The following is a 20,955-nucleotide window of genomic DNA, read 5'->3' as shown; positions in this document are numbered from 1 at the left end:
CATTCTAGATTATAGGGCTGGCCCCGCTGTTGTGGTCCAGCCAAAAATATGCCAACAACACTTCTAAAGATGAATCAACACATTGTTTCTTGTTTGTTCAACGATTTGTGGTTTTAGACCTTGATGAACACCTGCCAGGTGAGGTCACTGGGTGTAGCATCTCGTCTTGTCTTCTTGTTGTTGCCATTGTGCTTTGTACAAAGACCAAAACAAAACCTGTGCTAACTAGCCGTATATGGGAAAACTACACCGTAGCTGGAGACACTGCACAGAAGTGCTCAACAAATGGATAAATTATTCTTTTTCATGAAATGCCTCCAACACACAATCAAATGTTCCAGTGTGTGTGTCATGTGCCAGAGCCACGCTTGCTGTTCCTCCTTGCATCCAGCCTTTATGCTAAGCTAAAGACATCCTGACTCCAGCTTAGCAACACTCAGACATTAGTGATGTTGATCTTCTTATCTCACCCCTGGAATGAAAGCTTATGCCTTTAAATTGGGCTCAAATCTGTGCAAATACAGAGGCAAAGAGAGGGGAAATACAATATACACATACACAGGAGGTGAGTGAAAACAATTGTCACCGGTGAATTACCTGGAACGTAACTTGAGACCCAATTAAAGTGCAATACGTCATCACCTCACTCTGTGAAAACCCTTGTTTCCCCTGTTGTGTTTACATCACCGAGAAGTTAGATCAGTGGAGTAAACCTGTTCTCCACCTGCATTCACACACTCAACGCATTGTGTTCTATGAGTTGTCCTTTGTTTAATTATTATTTCCCAAGGACAGATAGATTTCCCCTTATTGCTCAATCAGGCAGATTGTCATCCCACAAAGATGAATAGTGAGCATTGTGCTTCTTTTCTATGAAGTGATTGTTGCCAGCACCCAGAAGTCTGACACCTCCCTGTGAAATTTTGTTTACATAAGAGCTTGGTTTTGATCCGAATGCTCATTCAAGAAGTATGCCATCTCTTTCATCTGACAAAATAACATGCATTGCCTCTGTGTACACTGCCTCATTTCTTTACCCTTTCATCTCTGATGGTTCACTCATGGGTTTGTTAACTCAGGGATGTCTGTCAAGGGTGTTTGGCAGCGTTGTTAGAATAACAATAGCAGATATGCCAGGTACTCAAGCAGAGAAAAGCTTTATTGTAACTCTTAGATTGTGAGGGGAGATAGCAGATTTTAGAACAGCAGTATAAACAAATACGTTGTGGGTTTTATTGCTCGTTAAGTGTTATCAAAATACACTTGATAAATGTCAGATCACAGTCTGATTCATTTGAAGTTTGGATTATGCAAACAAAATAAACATAAAATGCATAGAATGGAAACAGACTTTACAAGCGTAATTCAGCATTGTCATGAATCATAGCATGCATACTTGATGCTGATATAAATGTTTGTTGTAGTTAAAATTTTCCAGTTTTTGAAAGTCTACAGTAGCATGAAAATGCACGTTGAGTGGAAATGCTGATTCATTCTTGTGGTATGACAACACAAAATGTTGCTGGTTAGGATGCCATTGTGTGGGCGAGTGTGGTGTCACTCCAAACCTCTCACACCCCAAGCTTCACCCATATAAGGGTGTGTGGGTGTGAGTGTGGACATGTGTGGACATGTGTAAATGTGTTTGTATATGTGTAATGGCTGTTCGGTGGCATGCGGGGGCATGTGTGTGTGTGTGTGTGTGTTTGTGTGTGTGTGTGTGTGTGTGTGTGTGTGTGTGTGTGTGTGTGTGTGTTGTCGTGGATGCTGTTGTTGTTGCTATTGTTTCTCTGGATTCCACTAAATGTACTGTAGCTATGTTTGTGTATCACACACACACACACACACTCACCCTGGCCTTCCTTGAGTTTGGGCACATGCCTGTGGCCAGTGTTAGTCTGTGGTTGGCGTAATGATGACAGGCTCACACATACGCACACACACAAAGATTCCAGGACCCCCACAAACATGACTTGGCTGAGCCTGCATGGTATACTGTACTGCTGACAATTCTCCCATTACTCTTGATTACTCTGAAGAATGGACACTAAATTGTTTAAATGGAGTGTGTCTCTCTGTATGTCTGCCTGCCTCCTTGTCAATGCATCTATTCTCAACAGTGGCGCAACAACTATTCAAAAGTAACAATACCACAATGTAAAAACACTATTACAAGCTAAAGTCCTGCATTCAAAATCCAAGTAACCTCAGTGATAGTTTAAAGTATAATCAGCAAAACTGTAAAGTATTATAATGCTATTATAAGTATTGTTCCCATTTTGCAAGCAGAATGGCTCCTGGCAGTGTTACATGTTCATATATTATATGATTATGTTATTATTCCTGATGCAAATGTAAACAGAAAATTTTAACTATTGTTTGTACTTTTTTGGTAGTCTTATGTGCTGTTAAACATTGAATTGTATTTTATAGGGTCATTACGGCTGATCCTCAATGACACTCAAAACCTCACCTTGTCTTCCACAGACAAGCTTCAATTTAATGTCTATGGATGTAAAAACGGATAAAGAGGTTATCTGGCCAGGTCAGATATCAAGAGAGTCTCATGCTCCTTTTGATCTGACACGAGAATCGAGCAGAAAGCACAGTAATTTCTTTGCCATCTTCTAATCTAAACAGGTCTAATTACAGACACCAAGGTGTATTTGGGTGGATTCATAACCTACACATTACAGCACATCCATTGCACAACAGCCGGGAAATGGGATGTGCTGCGCAACAGGAAAGACTGAGAACCAAGATCCCTTTTTTTTCTCGAGTTGCATCACAGAAACCCAAAAGTCCTGCGGTGCACCTCATTTCATGAATTCTAGTGTAGATTGAGTAAGATGAAGTAATTAGAGGCTTTAGCTTGGATAGCTAGCTATCTGCTCTGCTGCACATGAAGGCCGGGAAGTTATAATTAGAAAGTAGCCAGCAACACCAAAGGGTTAGGTGGCAAACACTCACCAGGACATACATACTTATTACCCCTCTTGCAGTTATCATTTGATATAGCAGCATCCTGTCCTGTTTTTAATGTTCAACTGACATCGCCCTGATGGACCATCCTCTGCCTCCGTAGCAGGATGTGGCCTGTTGAGGCTCCAGTAATGACTCATTAAAGTAGTATGTTTGTTGTAAGTATGTTTTCTGTGAGTGTGTGTCTGCACATATCTCAGCAATTGTGTATAATGGGTTTGAGAAGCATATCTGGGCCAAACATTTAAACCATCTACTCAGCCTCAACCACTGATTGGGCTCTGAGTTAAACACCACTGAGTGATTGTTCAAATAACTCTTGCTTTACAGAGGGGGATGGTTGTTTTTTTGCAAGAAAACTTTTCCCACCCGTACCGTACCAACCTTTAAGTGAATATTTGGACTAAATTGTTCGGACTCTAACTACTGCAGGAGAAATTACATTCAACACATCCTCACTGAAACAGTTTCCCCCGTTTTTTTTCTTTTGTAACACAGTGGAGCAGGGGAAAAAATACTGTCAAAAATGAGTGGCAGAAAGAAGGAGTAAGGTTATCACATGATGTTTAATAAAAACAAATATATTCAAATTTTCTATATATAACATTTTCTTATAAAACAATATATATAACACATTTACAATGCATGCAGCACCATGTCTTTATAATACTGGTGTTGACAGAATTCAATAGCTCAATTAAGTGCCACCTCCAGGATAATATTTACAATACAGTAATTTACTGCAATAACTGAGGCTCGAAGTTCCATAAAAAGAGAAACAAAACAGCTCTGCCATTACCGACGAAAATGAATCAATGTTCCAAAGACTTCTGAGATGTCACTTCCTAACTTCCGACTCCTCATCTGTTGATGGGGAATTGGATCAGTCCGCCTTGCACTGTTGCATCCCTCTGGGTGTATCACTTTTCCAGGGATCATGTCTATCCTTCCGGGTGCTGTGTTTGAGTCAGCAACTTTGGCAGGAAAGAATGTCTTAGGTGTTGGGTGTCTATGTCTGTATGTCAGCATCTCTGGTGTATGCAAGGTTGAGAAGTGTTGGTCAGTGTCTCACTGATATGTGGGTTTGCTGGTTGTGTGTCAGTGTCTGTGTGAGAGTGTATTTCTGTCTGTGTGTCCGCGCGTTTATGTCAGCGTCTCTGACAGGTGTGTAGGTTCCGGGCTGCAGTCCTGCTGACACTTTGGTCTCGCTCTCCTTTCTCTGGTCGGCAAGCCAGACCGTCACCACAGTCGCAGCGCTGGAACAGCTCCAAGCCGTGGGTGCCTTTCCTGCGGTGGCGTGTACACACCTGGCCCTCCGTCAGCACAGGCTTGCAGATGCGAGACCAGAAGTGTCTGGCGCAGCACAGACCCTCTGAGCAGTCTGCAGATCTCAGGCAAGTATCCCCCTCCTGGCCTGGAGACAGAAGGAAGAGAGCGATGAAAACATGTTGCATGAAACAGACCTCTATGAAAGTCTCTTGGGTTGTTACTTGAACCAAGAAAAGCCTGCTGATTCTTTGCAGGACACTCACCTTTCACAGCATGTGGCCTCTTGGGCTGATGCTCCATGGTGTTGTTGTGTTTGGGCAAGCCGGTGATGATGGATGCATCGGTACCATCTATATCATTTGCTTGGCAAACACCTAGGTCAAAGGGCAAAAGAAAAACTGCATTTAGGGTATGTATTTACCACAGTAGATGTCAAGTTATCCGGCACATGGGCATATTAGAATGAATGGATATCAGTAAATATGCATGCAAGATACTGACTACAAGCAAACTTTCCCGAGCTATGAGAATACCAACAGGAACTTATCACTGTTAGTGTTTATTTTGGATGGGATGCATCTGCTTACCGTTGCTGCAGCGGTTTCCTGCACAACACATAGAGTCCCGTGCGCAACGCTTCCGGCTCTTACGGCAGGGCAGGCAGGCGCCTCGGACGTCGTTGCAGAATTCATCACCTCTGCAGTCTTCATCATCCGTGCAAACACCCGACTGCTATAGTATGAAAGAACAAAGGCAGCGTGTCATAGAAATGTTGATATATTACCTATAAAACTTACTTAAAACCTAGCTTTTTTTTCGGGGCGCACAGGCTTGACTTTTACGCACGGGAAAGTTAATTACCTGCAAGGTGTCTACGGGTAATTTGTGCCCCACGCTACCGGAGGGTGAGGTGCGCGGACTCGGACTGACAGTGTTTGTGCCTTTGCCACCCGAAGCTCCGGGCAAGTTTTTGATGGCGTTGGAGTTCATCAGGACTGTCCCCGCGTAAACGTCCCCAAGGTATCCAAACAGCGTGAGATACACAGCCAAGAAGCGATGCGCTGGTAACTTCATGATTCTCCCTGTAAACACTGTTGCGCTGCAAACACACGGACAGAAAATCCCTTCTGTTTTGCTGAAAAAAAACGACCGAGTGACAAAGTCCAAAGTGGCCTTGAATCCTGAATCCCAAAGTTTCCACAGCGTTTCGACACGATGCTTGGAAAGTCTCCTGCCTCTCAGCCCTGGGATGATCTCTTTATACATGTGGACCTGTTTGTCTTCCCGCCCCTCGCTGTGCACAACAAAGGCGGAGGGTGGAATTTCAAAGAGAGCCCCACTGTACGGAAATGGCCTTCTATTCTCCCTGCACAGGACTGCGTTTCACAATGTTTGTGTAATGATAATGACCTGCAAAGTCTGTCTGAATGCCCATCACCTAGTGATGCAAACTGGAAATAAAGTATATCCACAGTAAGATTTAGCCACTCAATCTGCTTGGTAGGGTATAAAATAACATTTTTGATACAAATTTTTTTTAAAAAAGTGAATAAATTATCTATGCACCCAATTTTTTTTCTCAAAACAAATGTAGTTTTGTCAAGGTCTACCAGTTGTGTGACTTTGTCTCAACACCTTGTGAAAAAAACAAATGTGATAGTCTTACTCCTTGACAGAGCTAGCAGTATTATGATATGATTTTAATTATCTTGTTTTCAAACAAAAAACATGATTATGAGACCAAACTTGTTAAAAAGTAATTTTCTTGTTTTATAGACCACTTAGTCGACTATTGTATTATTCTTTGTTTTTCCAAAAAAAATATTGATGCCAACAGTTCACCGTTTATTAATAGTCTATATTTCATTTTAATGACTTTCAAACTATTATACGTGTAATTATAAGAACAATTGTATATGCTACAAAATATTTATTTGTGAAGTGAGTTTGCTTTATAGCTGTAGTAAAAGCTCACCAGTATGCCTCACAATGTGGGATTTAGTGCGTTTCTTTCTTCATAAACTCCGTTACCCCTCTCTATAAAAGCGGTTTGGTTATTCCAGTTTCTTTGACATTCAAGTAGCCTAACTGCCCTTTGGCTGTGTGATGACAGTGATTGAAGTTACTTGTGTCGATTAACCACTTCATTTGATCCTTCTGATTGCAAAGGGGGCAATTATCCTCCAAAGTGTGCTTGATTACACCAGTGGCGGACATCAATGTGTAGGATATGCAGACCATTAAGGGGTGTGAAAAGTTTACCGAATTAATGGACTTCCGTGGCGAGACCTTTCAGGGTTGACTGGCACTTTGAGATTAAAGTCAACTGTGAACCGTCCTGCTCCCTGACCCTATGGGATCGTCCACTGCAAGAAATGGCCCCATTAAGGAGAGATTTATCTTGAAGTGTTCAAATTTAAACCTGAAAAGTGGGATTGTGACCTAAATCTGCCAACCAAGCCAGATCATGTCACCTCTTCCTCCACAGACTTATTTCAACGTTTTTTTTTCCCTGTGATCTAATCTATCTCTTAGCAAGACGTTCCTGAGAATCATTAAAATAAGTGAAACAGTATTTTGCGGGAAAGATCACTCTTTTTTTTTCGGGTCAGGACACTGAGGCTTAATTACTTTACTTGTCCAATTTTGCAGCATTTGACAAAGTCCAGTCAGTGTGCTGAGTAAAAGCTCACAGGTGCTGATGTGCACGATGGAAACGAGCCCTTTAGTTTCGCTGTTAAAATATCCTGGCACTTGGACGTCATCTGCTGGTCATCTATAGCCCATGTTTGAGTGTGAGGATGGATGTGTGCGTATGAGAGAGAGATGCGCCGTAGACACCTGACAAACACACTGTAGCACTTTGCGTGTTTGAATTGCTGTATATCTTTTGAAGTAGCGCTTTTATCTCCACTTTACTAAATGTCAGTGCTGGCAAGGTGAGCTCCTTTGATGCACTTTGATCCCCTTTGATCTCCCAGAAGTGTCACCCTGTTGTTATGGCTGAAGCCATTTCCCTGTCCCCCAAACAGATTTGTTGTGTGAATAACACTGAGACCAGAGAAGCTGAATCATCTGCACTTACGACTAAGTGGAGGACATTAACTGTGGGACTGATTATTAGATCTCAGGCGACCTGAGCCAGTTCACATCAGGCTGAGACAGTTTTGTTGAGCGAGATCTGTTTCACCTGGAGCTCCCTCGTGTGGCAGTTGCAGCAAACTGTACAAAATCTCCATTACACAAGCTTTCAATCAATCATGCTGAGTTGTTTAAAATAACTAAGACAAACACCACTCAAAAGTATTGTTTTTACTCTATAATTTTAAAAATCTTACACGTGGCACTCTGCAAAACTAATGTACAGCAGAATAAACAACATAACACAAGGCAGATATCAGGTAACATTGCAGAAGGCGGTCAATAAGAGACTCAAAACCAGTGGTTTGTAAAGTCATGATGTACATAAGGCTTTGTGATAAACATAACCTGTCCTTAATACAGTAAAATACTTATGGTATGCCTACAGAGCTAAGATTTCTTCTCATTTGTAGCTCTCCATCAACATCATTGATTTATACCATTTAAATGTAAAGATGTCTGTTTGGCTTTCTGGGATGAAATATGAGTTGTGCTGTTCGGCTTTATTTAACCCAAACCATAAAATGAAAATCTGGATGATGATGCATTATGATCGAGGTTATCATACAGTAAAGATTGTCAACAGTGGCAAACAAGAGTATTGTTTTCAAATTAATGAAAAACTGCAAATCATTCTTGCCATCTCTAAATACTCAGATCGCATGGACTTTTGTCGGCTGAAACAGAAGGTCCCTCTGAGCTTTCATTTACTGTTCACTTCATATCAGACCAGCTGTGGTTGATTTCATAAGATCACGTTAGATATGTAGAGAAAAGCATGTCATTGCAGCCATGATAGGTATGATAGATTTTTATAATCTTACTGTTAATAAATGTTTCTGTGAGAGAAATCAAAGGGGTGAAGCAGGACATTTATTTCATACACACTTTTGTCCGCCATCAAAAGACTAGAAATTCTCTTTCCAAGGTGATTAATGTATTTATTAGATATAACAAAGGATGAGAAGCAGCCATCTAAGAGGACACATACGTTTTTGAGGTGTATATGTGTTCATGCAGCATCGAAAAGGTCTTGCGATGTTAATTTTGTATGCCATTGATTTAAGGCACTTATATTTCTTCTGATTTTATGTTGTTATGCTTTTTAGGTGATCAGCTGGGTGAGAGATCATGGAGTTAGTGGTCAAAGCTGTGAGCTTCACAAAATATAATCTGCCTTTTTTTTTTTTAAATTTTGCCGTCTGTCTGAAGGAGACACTTTTAAATTTCTATAAGACGATGTTTACGTGTTGGAAGTCTTAAGATAATGTGGACGTGGTAAATTTTGCCTCCAAAGATGAGGATGGTTAATTTATATGAATGAACTTAACATGGTTAAACCTATTAAAACACCTTGAAAATACCACTTAGCACAATGTAACATGGTGTCAAGTGATATCAAACAAAACTTCACTCAAGTTTACAAATTGACACAAGTCTCCAATTTTTGAAAAAGAAGTCAAGTACGTTACAAGAAACCAAGCACAAAAAAAATTACTATACAAAAACAATAACCAGTACTGTCATCTCACCATCGCTTATCATAATTTATCAGCAATTTAACAGCACCAAAGACATTAAAACCATGTTCACAGTTATATCAGAACTATACAGGAGCAAACAGAGGATGTCCCGTTTGGTTGAATGGGGAAGAGGCATTTGGGTGATTTAAAAAACAAATTTAAGAAGTATGTAGGTAGAGAAGCGTTCATATGCGTGTTTAAAAGCGTATTAAAGAACAAACAAAGAGTGTGACTTCATCTACTGAAGCTTAAAATTACCTAGAACTGCTGATTTTCTCAGTTAATGGTCTTAAGTGCATAATGACAGATTGCTTCATGGAAACTCTAGCTGACATTTCATGTGTGTCGGTGTGTGTGATTCATTAAAATTTAAGTAGGGCACTTGAAGAGTCACGTCTCTTTTGACTCGATGCACAGTGTTTGTGCTTTTCAAGGTAGGTTTATTTTATGTAAAGTGTACTAAGTATTTGATTTCAGCCCGGTTGTGTTCATTTGTGAGAATGTAACTTGTAAATTCAAATACTATGTACCGTACAAACTGTATGCCGTATGGATGTTAAACGAGAAGAAAACCAGAGACATTCAGGTTAGTCTTGAGCACTTGATGCCAGGTTTACTTGCAGACTGTAGTGTGTAGATCTCTGAAAAGGATCCAAACTCGCAGCAAGCAGCTGCATGTCAAAAACCAGGGAACAACTGCAGTATCATGTTGTAACCTCCCGAAGTCCACCAAGTATTTCACCAAATATTGCGGAGAAACAAACGGAGAAAAAAAAAATCATCAGCTTCTTCTCTTTTTGAGCAGTCAATCATCACACTTTTCGTACTTTTATTTATCCTATAACCAAAACTTGACTATCGATCATTCATTCACCCACGAAACATCTTTCTCTGTTAACCTGGGAAAAACCTGGCTCCATTATCAGCCTCTGTTGGATTGTGTTTATGTGTATGTGTGTGTGTGTGTATCCCTGCACTTTCTTTGCCTGCGCCTTTAGAGCTGAGTGTAAGACAACACTGAAGAAGTGCTACAGCAGTCCCATTATAAATGCTTGATCCAGAGCCACAGTGAAATAAAGGCATATCGGTGACCCAGAGGGTTTGCCATCCATGTGTTTATCTTCTTCTCCATATCTTCTCTTTCATTTTTAATGCAGTTTTTTTTTTTTTTTTTTTTTACAACACAGCCATGTCGTCAAGATGGCCTCCAAGCCAACAAAAGATGAGTTCCTTTTGGTTTTAAGGGGAGAGGAGGACTTCAAAAATCAACATCCCAGCCGGAGTTGTCATCAGGAGGTGGGTCCTCGTTGTCTTCTGGGAAGCTGTCGAAGTTACTCGTATCGACTGCTGATGTGACCTGGTAGAAAGACAGAAAAATAATTCACATAAAGACTAAACAATTAGTCAACAAGTGAGTTTTGAGTAAGAGATTCACTGCAACAGAGCAATTAGAAAGAAAATGAATAACGTGTGAGGCTATCAGCAGTGCGCACTTACATTAGGGATAATAGGAGGCGTCAGTGTCCCCTTCTTCAAGCCCTCCCAGTTAAAGCCCTCAAACCATCTAAAGGGAAAAGCAGCATTAATACTTCGGTTGATAATTATGTTTTACTGCACAATTATATTATAAAAAGAAATGAATTAATGAGAAGATCATATTCATTTAAAAGCATTCTTACTTGTGCTTTTGGATGTCTTTGACACCATTTTTCAAGTTTCCCAGTCTTTCAGAAGGATTATCCCTGTAGTCGAATAACAACAAGATTACTCAGCATATGGACCACTTAAATGAATTACACTGAGTGAAACTGCTGGAGGCAACACTCACCTGCATAGCTTTTTGATTAGGTTGGCAGCATTTTTGGTAATTTTCTTTGGAAATTCGATCATGTCAATGCCTCTCAGGATGATGTTGTAGGTTTTCATAGGATCGGGGCCAGAGAATGGAGGGCTACATAACCGAGGCAAACATAGTAGTTTTGTGTAAAAAATGCATTGATGATTTTCTTCTAACAAGAATTTACTCAATTGTCGTTAAACTGTTTGATTTGCTGTGCATCGGGACATACAGTATATGCCAGTGACAGGAAATATTTTATAAATGAGTTTTCATGTACATGCCCAGGCTTGTGTGTACCTGCCAGTTAAGAGCTCAAACATAAGGATTCCTAGAGACCAGTAGTCAGCTGAGATGTCGTGGCCCTTGTTCAGAATGATCTCTGGTGCTACATACTCCGGCGTCCCACAGAAGGTCCACGTCTTCTTCCCGAACCCGATCTTCTTGGCAAAACCAAAGTCCACCTGAAGTAAAGAAAGATTTTGTTCTGTCAGTTCTGTCAAGTTGAATAAGAATTAGAATTAATTACATATCAAATTGGTCCTTATTTTTATCAGATCGTATTAATTTTTATGTAGAATGATTGTGACGCTGGAAATGGAGTATAATTGTCTCAATATGTCACTTTTTCATTTGATGTTTTGGCAGGATGGATAGATGGAATCGAGCAGCTGGTTGCTGCTCGGCCAAAAGCTACAAACAGGTTCTCCATAAGGACCGTAACCTCAATTATAACTTTTTTTATACTATAATTATACTTTCTTCACCATCAAGATGAGGAAAGTGTTCAAATTTAATTTCATCCTTCACCATCATTGCATCATAGAAAGATGAGGTTTCTCTTTATGTGTGTAGTACTGTATGTTTGCACCATACTCTTCTCAAAAAGTACAGACAATGAGATTCAGAGGTTTTGTGAGTGATGGTTCCATGTTGATCTCTTACCAGTTTGGCATAGCCCCTGTGGTCCAATATAAGGTTCTCTGGTTTGAGGTCTCTGTAGATGATTCCTTTGGAATGCAGGTAGGCGAAGGCCTCTACCACACAAGCTGTGTAAAATCTGGTGGTTGAGTCTTCAAATGAACCCCTGTAAACACAGAGAGGCAACAGAGCTGAACTGTGAATAAAGTAAGTGACGATGCAGACAGGTCCTGGCTGCTTCCTGACAGATAGTCTGAAGTAGTCCAATAATGAAGTTTTTTCTTAGACCAACTAGAAGGTTCAGTCTCTTCATGGTTCCCACAACTGATTTCGTGATCGATCGAATCACCACATGTTTTAACACATTTGAACCACACATGTCTAAACTTGTAATTCATGTTGAGCAAAATGTGGAATGTATGAATAAAGCTGAAGGGAAAAGCACTGGCAATCTTGCGAATGAGCAGGACTGAAATACTTGAGGTTTTGGCTCTATTACTGAAATTTCAACACTCTACTCATTGTAATACTCACTCTTGGTGTCAGTAGCAGAAATAGAAATATGACACAGTTCAATTGTATCTGGCCTGGAGAAACACAGCTTACCGGTCTCGAAGAATGGTCCACAGCTCTCCTCCTAAACACGCTTCCATCAACATGTAGAGGTACTTGCTGTCCTTGAAGGTTCTATAAAGTCTGAAAACACAAAGTGGATGTTATCTTAAACAGCTGTCAAATGCAAAAATATCTGTTGAATGTCTCGCTGGACAAGTGCAACGAATCAATGTGGAGAGTCCAAAATGAATATTCCAAAATTAAAAGAAGATGCCTAATCTTGCAAAATGACTGTTGACACCAATTTAGGAGTCGATGTAAATTAAATGCAAGCTTTGGAGTGTAATTATTTAATTAATACAAATGCTACCACTAGTTGTATAGGAGGCAATTTTAGATCAAAATGACTAATTTATCTATTTAACACTGTGTATGGTCAGAAACATGACCATCTTTTGTTTACTTGATTTTTGTTACTATAGCCAAATGATTGTAAGAAAAGTTAGATATATTTCAAGCTTGAGGCAGCAACAACTAGTGGATTTGAAAGGGCAGCTGAACTTTTAAATAGTGTTCTATATAGTGTCGCATAATGGTTTATATAGTATTGAATGAATGCAAAAAAAAATGTAATTCTTTGTGGCTCCTTTTTCTCTTTCAGGGTCACAAGATGCTGGAGCATTTTCCAGCACAATGGAGAAAAGAAAGCAGAAAAAAAAAGGTTCACACAAAGCACTCCTACTCACATTCATTCTGCATTTATAGTACTAAGCAATATACTTGACGTACATGTGGGAGGAAACCTTTATTAACATGACAGAGAACCTGCAAGCTCCACAAAGAAAATCAAGCCCAGCTACTTCTGGCTGTACTGATCCTTATGAAATGTATAGTATATACACTAGATTATTTATATTTCCCTTCAGTGTAGCTGTTCAGGGGGTGTACCTAACAATGAAGTCAGAGTGGGCCTCCTGCATGATGAGCTTCTCTGAACGAATGTGCTCCTGTTGTCTTGTGTCCACAATGTGCCGTTTCTTCAGGATCTTCATGGCGAAGGTTTTGTTCTCATCGCTCTTGAGCTGAACCTGCAGTGAGATGGAAAGGAAGGAATTCAAACACAAAGATCAGCCTGCACATTCACCTGAACAGCCTGTTGAGCAATTACACAGATGTGGAAAAAGAAAAAAGAAAAAAGAAATCATTCATGTTGCTGTCACAGTGCAGTGCCTCCTACCAACTCAACACGTCCAAAGCCACCAACTCCCAGAGTGTCGATGATATTGAAGTCAGCTAGGTTGAGATTGAAGAAAAAGGCATTCTCTGCTTCATACCTGTTGTACCGAGAAAAGCAGGGAAAAGACAGAATGGGGACAGGATTAGAGATGAGAGGAAGGGTGAAAGAAGAGATAATCCACTTTCAACAACCTGAGACAAAGTATCCGTCTCTCCTAGAGCTCATTTGTTTGCAAATCTTAGAGGATTTAACTCATAGTAATCTATCAAGGATGTTGCAGAGGATGTGGAGTGTATAAATATGAACACGTGAACAGGATGTGTTTGTATTTCATACTCTGGCAAACCACTTTGACCTCCGTTTGAACACAGACTAACTGTCCCCAGCCTGTCCCCATTCTTAATAGGAAAGAACAAAGACGGGGTGTCCGGTGCATGAACTGCTCAGTGCTCAGCTGGCTCTGAAGACATGCCTTGGCTCTGCCACTGACCACCCCAGCATGCCATTGCTGACCTGCACACGCTGGCAGGGGAGACTGTTTCCACGTGTCCGTCCCTTATCCTCAGATGCCCCATGTCTTCTCTGGTTATTGTTTGATCCAGACAGAGTTTCATCAGCTCAGTCTCTGGATCAGTGGGCTTAGGACAGATCTGAGCCCGGACAGGTTTTTCTGGGTCACTCGGAACTCACTATCATCGTCAGGCCTTTCCTCTTTCTCTCTCTCTCTCTCTCTCTCACAAAAACAGGCACGGCTGCCAATAAAAGACATTTATCAAAAATACCTCTAGTTTCTTCCTTCATGGAGCAGCAGAGGTTAAGCTTATTTACATGAAAGTAAGTTAAACATTGACTCATTTTATGAGGAATGTTCTGGATTTGAATTTGATAAATAAAATGGCAAATGAGACGTAATACTTCATGCTAAGCTCATGCTACGAAAGGGACTTTCACTCTATAAGATCCACCAGGTACAACAATTACACTGCAAGCCAGAACAATAAAGCCTTTTCCCCAAGCTGAATGTCAGTGGGCATTGCAGTTGCACGTGGTGGCAGGTTACTGAGCTTGTGTTTCTCAGAAACACATGAGGTTACCAGGACAGTCACTGTTTATTTGTCTGTGTATATAGGCATGTGAGACTCCCAGGTGATCCTTTCATCTTTTTCTCCCCTCCCATCATCTGGAAGCCAGCCCAGAAAACACTCTCTGCTTAAGAAAAGGACGAAGAGAAGTAATTGAGAGGACGTGATTTACTGTGTTTAAGACAGGATTATTAATAAGGTCAAGGTGACCGCCACATCCACATTACATGGATTTATGAGTGCACATACGCAGAGAAAAACACACACAGAGTCTGTGATGTGTGGGCATGTGTTTGGGTCCTCTTAATGAAGGAGGTCTTGCAAATTCTGTCAAGATTTAAAGGGATCAGGGGATCATTTTACATTGTGAAGGTCCTCAAAAAGGTTTAATAGTAACAGTAGTAATTTCCCAGCAGATGGCAGTGTTGCCCCATTATATGGATCAAGGTAGGTAAGCTGATGAGCATGCCATTCAATGTTGAACCACAAAATGAAGCTATTGTATTAATTAGAAAATGAAAAACAAAATGACTCTTATGTTCTATTCTGAGCAAAAGATGGACCCCTCTTAAGAGAATAAAAGAAGACAACCTTGAAACCAGCTGGAGAAGTTGTTAGTGGACTGTAATGAATAGTTTTGTTTCAGGAAAAAGTCTTGCCATCGCATTGTGTCTTAACTGAGGACACATACAGTAAACTCTGGGAAGTCAATCATTAGTTAGATTCTTACTGCAGCTGCAACAGAAATGCTCTGATAGCTCTGATGCTCTACAAAAATGCAGCACTTGTCTATGTCCTTTGCTGAAACACTAGATGTTGGAAATTGGAATATGAAACTGGTGAGCAGACCCAGTGGGACTGAAGCCATACATCCACCTTAAATAGATGTCTAAACCCTGACCTTGAATGAAAACACACACAGAGCTCAGCTGCATCCATCCACTGTAAGGTAACCCAGGTTAGTTATATAGTGCACGTATTTTGAGGGCACTTATATGAAGCTGAAATAAAATATTACTTATTACTGTTACGTGGCAAATCCATTACTAGCACTGCAATACAAAGTGCTCCACTGTGGGTCAAGTAGTACCCCAGTGGGTGATAGGGTGTATCAGTAAACGGATGAGATCATATAAAATGATGCAATCCCCATGTGTCTTACTGTGTGTGTGTGTGTGTGTGTGTGTGTGTGTGTGTGTGTGTGTGTGTGTCTGCGAGAGTGTTTGAGTGCTATTATCCTCATTTCCTTTGCTCCGGTTTTTCTTGGTCTCGCCTGACTCAAGGGAGAGGAGGGAGGAGAAGAAAGCATATCCGACCTTGAAGCTGACTCTCGTTAAATGACACTTTTATTTACCAGCAATTCCTGCTTATTGAACTACACTTGCTCAACAGACAGAAATGCTGAGTCATTCTGGCTCATATTATCTCATCAATCTTCAATCACATAAAGTTTTCTTGCTGGAAGTGCCATGTTTAGCAGGAAATGTAAGTGGAAATGTAAAGTAGTCTATTTATACTCAATGCAGGGTATCTGCAAGTTTCATAAACTTGGATTTGAGGCATTTTAATAACAGTTAATTGAAAAAATAAACCTGTTTCACCACAAAAGTAAAGACGATGAAATCAGCTGCTAGCCTATGAGAGGACAGTTTAAATTACTCCACAAAATCACCAGGAAACAGCAGCTTTTAAAAATTATTTTTAGGGCTATTTCATGCCTTTATAAGAGAGTCAACAGTCGAGATGACAGCACATGAGGGGAGACAGAGATCTGGATGCAAACCGGGGACATTGCTTTTCTAGGCTGGAACTGTAACTCAAAGGCCAGACCAATGTTTTATGTGCATAGAAATACAAATGAAACATTACAGCAGAGATAGATGTATTCACTCTAGTTTGTGTTGTGTGAGTTTCCTCCTGCAGAGAGAAGCGGCGGCTTAATCAAAAACAATGTGCACATATAGCACATAGCAGGGAGGTAGTCTTTGAAGAAAAGACCTGTCAACCTCACAGAGAGCAGCTGTAGTTTGCGATATAGCAACAGTGCTGCTGCACAGAGCTTCTCCACTGTGACCAATTAGAGATAGTTTCCATCACTTTGGGACCTTGACTCAGGTTTTCCTCACCAAGACGCAAATGTGCTCTGCTGGGCAGGGAGGGCCAGCAAGAGACGACACACACACACACACATACACACACACACAGATTTAGCGTACGGCAAGAAGAAGCTACCTTAATCAGGGTGAAAGTGGCTTTGATGTGACAGATTTAAGGGAGCAGAGGGAGAGAGCGGCTCTATTTTAAGTAGAAGAGAACAGGATGGATGTGGAAGGTTACAAATGATAGTTGCACGAAAATAATTATTTGTTGTTTATTTGCAGAAAATCAATCTTAGATCTTAGATTAGCTCTCCTTTAGACCTAGACGTGGGAAGAATAGTGTAGTGAATGCACACTGCAGGTCTCTTTTTACCACACACATCTACTGGCAGGGCACTCATCAGTGGTAGTGAGCCATAAGGGGCACCTGGCCAGGACTGAATGCCAGGCACAAGCCACTGAGCCCTCCACCCCTCCTCCCCCAATTATACCCATCTTCTGTTTCCTCAGTGCCTCTATACAACACATTAACCGGTGTTATGTTCTGCTCTTTGCCCACTAAATGCCACTGACTTGCAAACATGACTGACACTCAGCAGTCAGCTAGAAATCCGAAGCATTGGATAGAAATCTGGTGTGCTTTGTCACCCGCCTTGTTCACTCCCTGCCTCTCTTCAACCCTTCCATCTATCTGCATCTCTCTCTCTCCCTGTTTGTGGTGATAAGCCGTTCTTGCTCTCTCGCTCTCTGTAATCTGTCATTACAAAGTTCTTGTTTCTCCTCACCTTGACTCACAACATAGCACTAAGCGAGTGAAGTATCAGATTATGCCAATACGTGGCTGTCTGAACCCAAAGATGACCACCTCTTTGCCAACGTGTCCTGTGCCTTCTATAGTGCTATTCTCTTGTTTCCATAGCGACAATAAACAGAGTGCATATTAATTCCTCCAGAAATAGAGGCAGAGGTCATAGCCTCTGATTTCTGGACTGTCAGCCGGGTATCGTGTGGTTATGTAACAGAGCTAAAGGCACAATGCATTAACCGCTGGCCTGGAGCACGTTTCTTTATAAAACATTTATGCTGGCATGCAATCACAAATATGATACCAATGTTTTAAATTTAATTATTGAAAGTGAAAATTAATTTGTGAAGTTAATTGATTAAAACATGAAATCAAGTCTGAAGCACACAGCTATGAGATATATTCGAAAATTTTATAATACATTGTAATATAGTGAGTATTTTAATGAATTCACGCATAATCATAAATTCTAATTGTCTTACTTGGCTTTGGCATCAGCATCTTCATGGCCTTTACTGGACACATCTTCCAAACCTCCAATCAGGTGTTTGAATGAACTGCAACACAGACAGTAAATGTTAAAACAGCCCACAATCGAAATGTTTTGAAGCATTTAGTTCAAGAATCTACAATCTATCCAGCCTAAAGTAATTTACATGTTCTTGAATTTCAGTAAATGAATGAATAGCTTATGGTTTGAGGGAATAAAGCAGTTTGTAAAATGCAGGCGATCTGTCTAAGAAACTGGTACAATCTATGATCATGTCATAAAAACCACTGCCAGTTACAATTAAATATTCATCAATCTGCTTTTAGCGAGAAGCCTCCAACTAGAACTTCCGCCTCGTGGTTGTATGCCTCCAAAACCCAGTCAAGTTGCTGTTTACATCCATGTCCATCCAGACTCATATATGTAATGAAGACTAAAGTCATATAAAGTGTTAAGTGTATTAAATGTTTAGATTATTTCAGTGAATGATGAATTCAATTACATTGAGTTGATAAATTACATTTTATGAAAACAAATATCTTAAACAAAATTCACTTAGTTAAAGTGAAAGAAAGATGATGAAGAAAGATGATGATGAGATGTCAACTGCAGAATAATAACCTACACAGTACACTAACCCACTGAAATAAAATCTTCCAAAGTTGCACTGGTGGAGAGATCTGGTACATGAAAAATAACAACTTAGCTTTGGCTCATTTCTCTGATATGGCTGCCTATATAAAAGACTCCAACCAGCCTGGAAGAACAACAAACTGAGATAGTTCTCATTCAAGGCTCATCAAGCTGTCAGCGGAAGATGCAGTACATCTGGTGTTTCCTCCTGTTGAGACCATAATGCCTGTGAGCTGGGACTGTTTCCGAGCAGAGCTTTTCTTTAAATGTTTGGCTTCTTACCGTTTCTATTGCACTGAGTCTGTGACTCCCTGCCGCTTGTTTTTATTCTATGTCTCTTCCCCACAGTTTCTATCTCCTCCTTTTTCTCTAGCACATCTCCTGCAATTACCCTACCTTACCTTACCTTGCCTCTTGAGCGGTAATGTTTCCTTTGAACGCATTACACATGCATGGGCATTCAGAAAACACATGAAAATGCGCACAGACAACAAACCGTAATTGGCTGGGTGGCAAACACGCATGAAATGAGCCAGTTTTGTGGGCTCTGACAGCAATAGCTGCTTGCTGCTTTGACAGGCAGAGTGAATGGCAGCGCTAATCACCTGTGCTGGATGACTCACTCACTATTCCCTCTGCTAGCAATGAGGATGGCCATTCATGCTGTGTTCCCTGAGGCCAGTGGGAGGTCCTGGGTAAGCTGATACCATCTCGTCCCCACACCCAACCCATCAGTCTCTGTGCTCACCACACAAATTAATGCAACAGACAAAGATGCTCAAAGACTGAACTCTTCTTCAGATAGTGACCTCATATCAACATCTTTGGATCTACATTATTTTTCTAAAAGTGATGATCTCACCATAAAAATACGATAAACTTTGCAATGAAATTAAAAGTCATGTTATTGCAATCAAAGAAAACTAGTAAATGTTTAAGCTGAGAAAGTATAAAGGGCAATGTGAAGCTGAGAAATGTGGTTCTTGATAATGTCCTGAAAAACACAAGTGAAAAAACAGCCCATGAGATCATTCCTGCACAAATCTGGTATAAATATAAATTCTTTACTTAAGTTGAGGTTAGGACACATTTTACACCTGCCTTCTTGGCATCACTTAAAAAAGCATGTCCAAACCTAATACGTTTTTTATTTCTGTCCGTGTCTGGAAAATATTTAGATGAGAATCAGTCGAGTCCTGAACATAGACGCCAGATCAATCGGTAGACTACAGGTGATTGCTTTGTTGTTGTTTTTTTATAACTCCTAAACTATATGAGCTGTTATTTAAAGCAACACTACGTAACTTTTGCTGATAAATGACCGCTGTAGCCATAAATGACAATTATGTGTTAATGATAAACGGTAAAATGTATCATCACAGTAGAACAAGGAGAACAAGCATTCATTCATTGAGCTCTTGTACCACAAGCATTTCTTTTTAATGCTAAAGAAAGAAAGAAGTGGGGATTAACTTTATTGATACTCACTCTCTATCGATGACTAAACAGGTGACTGCCTCTGCTGCAATGACGTTAGCCGTCCTGATGTCCTCCCTGGAGAAAAAGATCACACACACGTTAGCAAAATAGGCACATTTGATTTGTAAACTGTGCGGCCGTCATTAACTCGCATCATTATTCAATTTAATTTTTTTTATCAGATTTTAGAAAATGGCACCAGCCAAAACTAAACACTTGCACAGCAATGTAGTCAGTAACGTCCTATTCAAATCCATTCACTTCATAAGGGGCACCGTCACGCAATGAAAACATCACTCTCAACAGGCAACACACAGCGCTGCATGATTGGCATTACTCTTTATCATATTTGACATCAAGTTCATCTTCCTCTGATGATGATGCTTCTTCAGAGGAGTCGCCCCAATCGCAGGAATCCTCTGAGTCTGTGTCCCAAGAATCCATTCTTCACTTTGAAAAATTCTCCCACGGCAATAAGCTCTAACTGTAAACCAGCACACTGCCCAGGGCAGCCCTCCAACAAAAGATACGCCTGTGGTACGTCTGTGGTACGTTCCAGCTCCAATCCAAGTGCAGTGTTATCCACTCTAACACAGACTAAAATATTACAAGAACACAGGAGACTCTTCGAGGGATCCCCCATAAGCAGATTATTTCATGCCCCATCTTTTCGAAAAAGCAAAAAAAAGATCATACTCTGGAGCAAATCAAAAGCTAAACAGGCTCCACTCTCGATGTGAAAAGAGTTGATTCAATTCTGCTGACAATCACTCTGTGTCTGACCTGAACTCAGTCATATGGCAACCTATTTCAATGAGCTGAGGTGACAAATCCTCCTCATGCTATGTCAACCCCCTCTGCTTTCCTTCTTCCAAACACACACACGCACATGCCCCCCCACC

At 40.6% G+C, this 20,955-nt stretch overlaps 2 protein-coding genes across 3 annotated transcripts in view; both read right to left on the bottom strand.

Annotated features, from left to right (window-relative positions):
* Nucleotides 1–3,529: 3,529 nt before the first annotated feature.
* LOC111670072 (dickkopf-related protein 1) lies at nt 3,530–5,487 on the bottom strand. Its single transcript, XM_023426630.2, has 4 exons — nt 5,113–5,487; nt 4,839–4,983; nt 4,515–4,625; nt 3,530–4,396 (listed from the first exon to the last, which is right to left on the bottom strand). The coding sequence occupies exons 1-4, from the start codon at nt 5,323–5,325 to the stop codon at nt 4,131–4,133; spliced, it is 735 nt and encodes a 244-aa protein (XP_023282398.1). The 5' UTR covers nt 5,326–5,487; the 3' UTR covers nt 3,530–4,130.
* Nucleotides 5,488–7,548: 2,061 nt separating this feature from the next.
* LOC111670023 (protein kinase cGMP-dependent 1) overlaps nt 7,549–20,955 on the bottom strand; it is a 76,962-nt gene continuing 63,555 nt past the window's right edge. For both annotated transcript variants that reach the window (XM_023426561.2, XM_023426560.2), the window contains exons 8-18: nt 20,063–20,128; nt 17,934–18,008; nt 13,466–13,562; nt 13,177–13,316; nt 12,280–12,369; nt 11,698–11,839; nt 11,053–11,216; nt 10,744–10,866; nt 10,595–10,657; nt 10,413–10,479; nt 7,549–10,272 (exon numbers count right to left, since the gene is read on the bottom strand). In XM_023426561.2, coding sequence (XP_023282329.1) covers nt 10,174–10,272; nt 10,413–10,479; nt 10,595–10,657; nt 10,744–10,866; nt 11,053–11,216; nt 11,698–11,839; nt 12,280–12,369; nt 13,177–13,316; nt 13,466–13,562; nt 17,934–18,008; nt 20,063–20,128 — 1,126 coding nt within the window. In that variant the 3' untranslated portion in view covers nt 7,549–10,173. The remainder of the gene's footprint in view (nt 10,273–10,412; nt 10,480–10,594; nt 10,658–10,743; nt 10,867–11,052; nt 11,217–11,697; nt 11,840–12,279; nt 12,370–13,176; nt 13,317–13,465; nt 13,563–17,933; nt 18,009–20,062; nt 20,129–20,955) is intronic.

Source organism: Seriola lalandi, unplaced genomic scaffold (genome assembly GCF_002814215.2).
Source record: "Seriola lalandi dorsalis isolate HSWRI2012SDOR001 ecotype SW California unplaced genomic scaffold, Sedor1 jcf7180002054832, whole genome shotgun sequence".
Lineage (NCBI taxonomy): Eukaryota > Metazoa > Chordata > Actinopteri > Carangiformes > Carangidae > Seriola > Seriola lalandi.
Note: the sequence above shows the minus strand (reverse complement) of the source record. Positions and strands in the feature narration are given on the sequence as shown.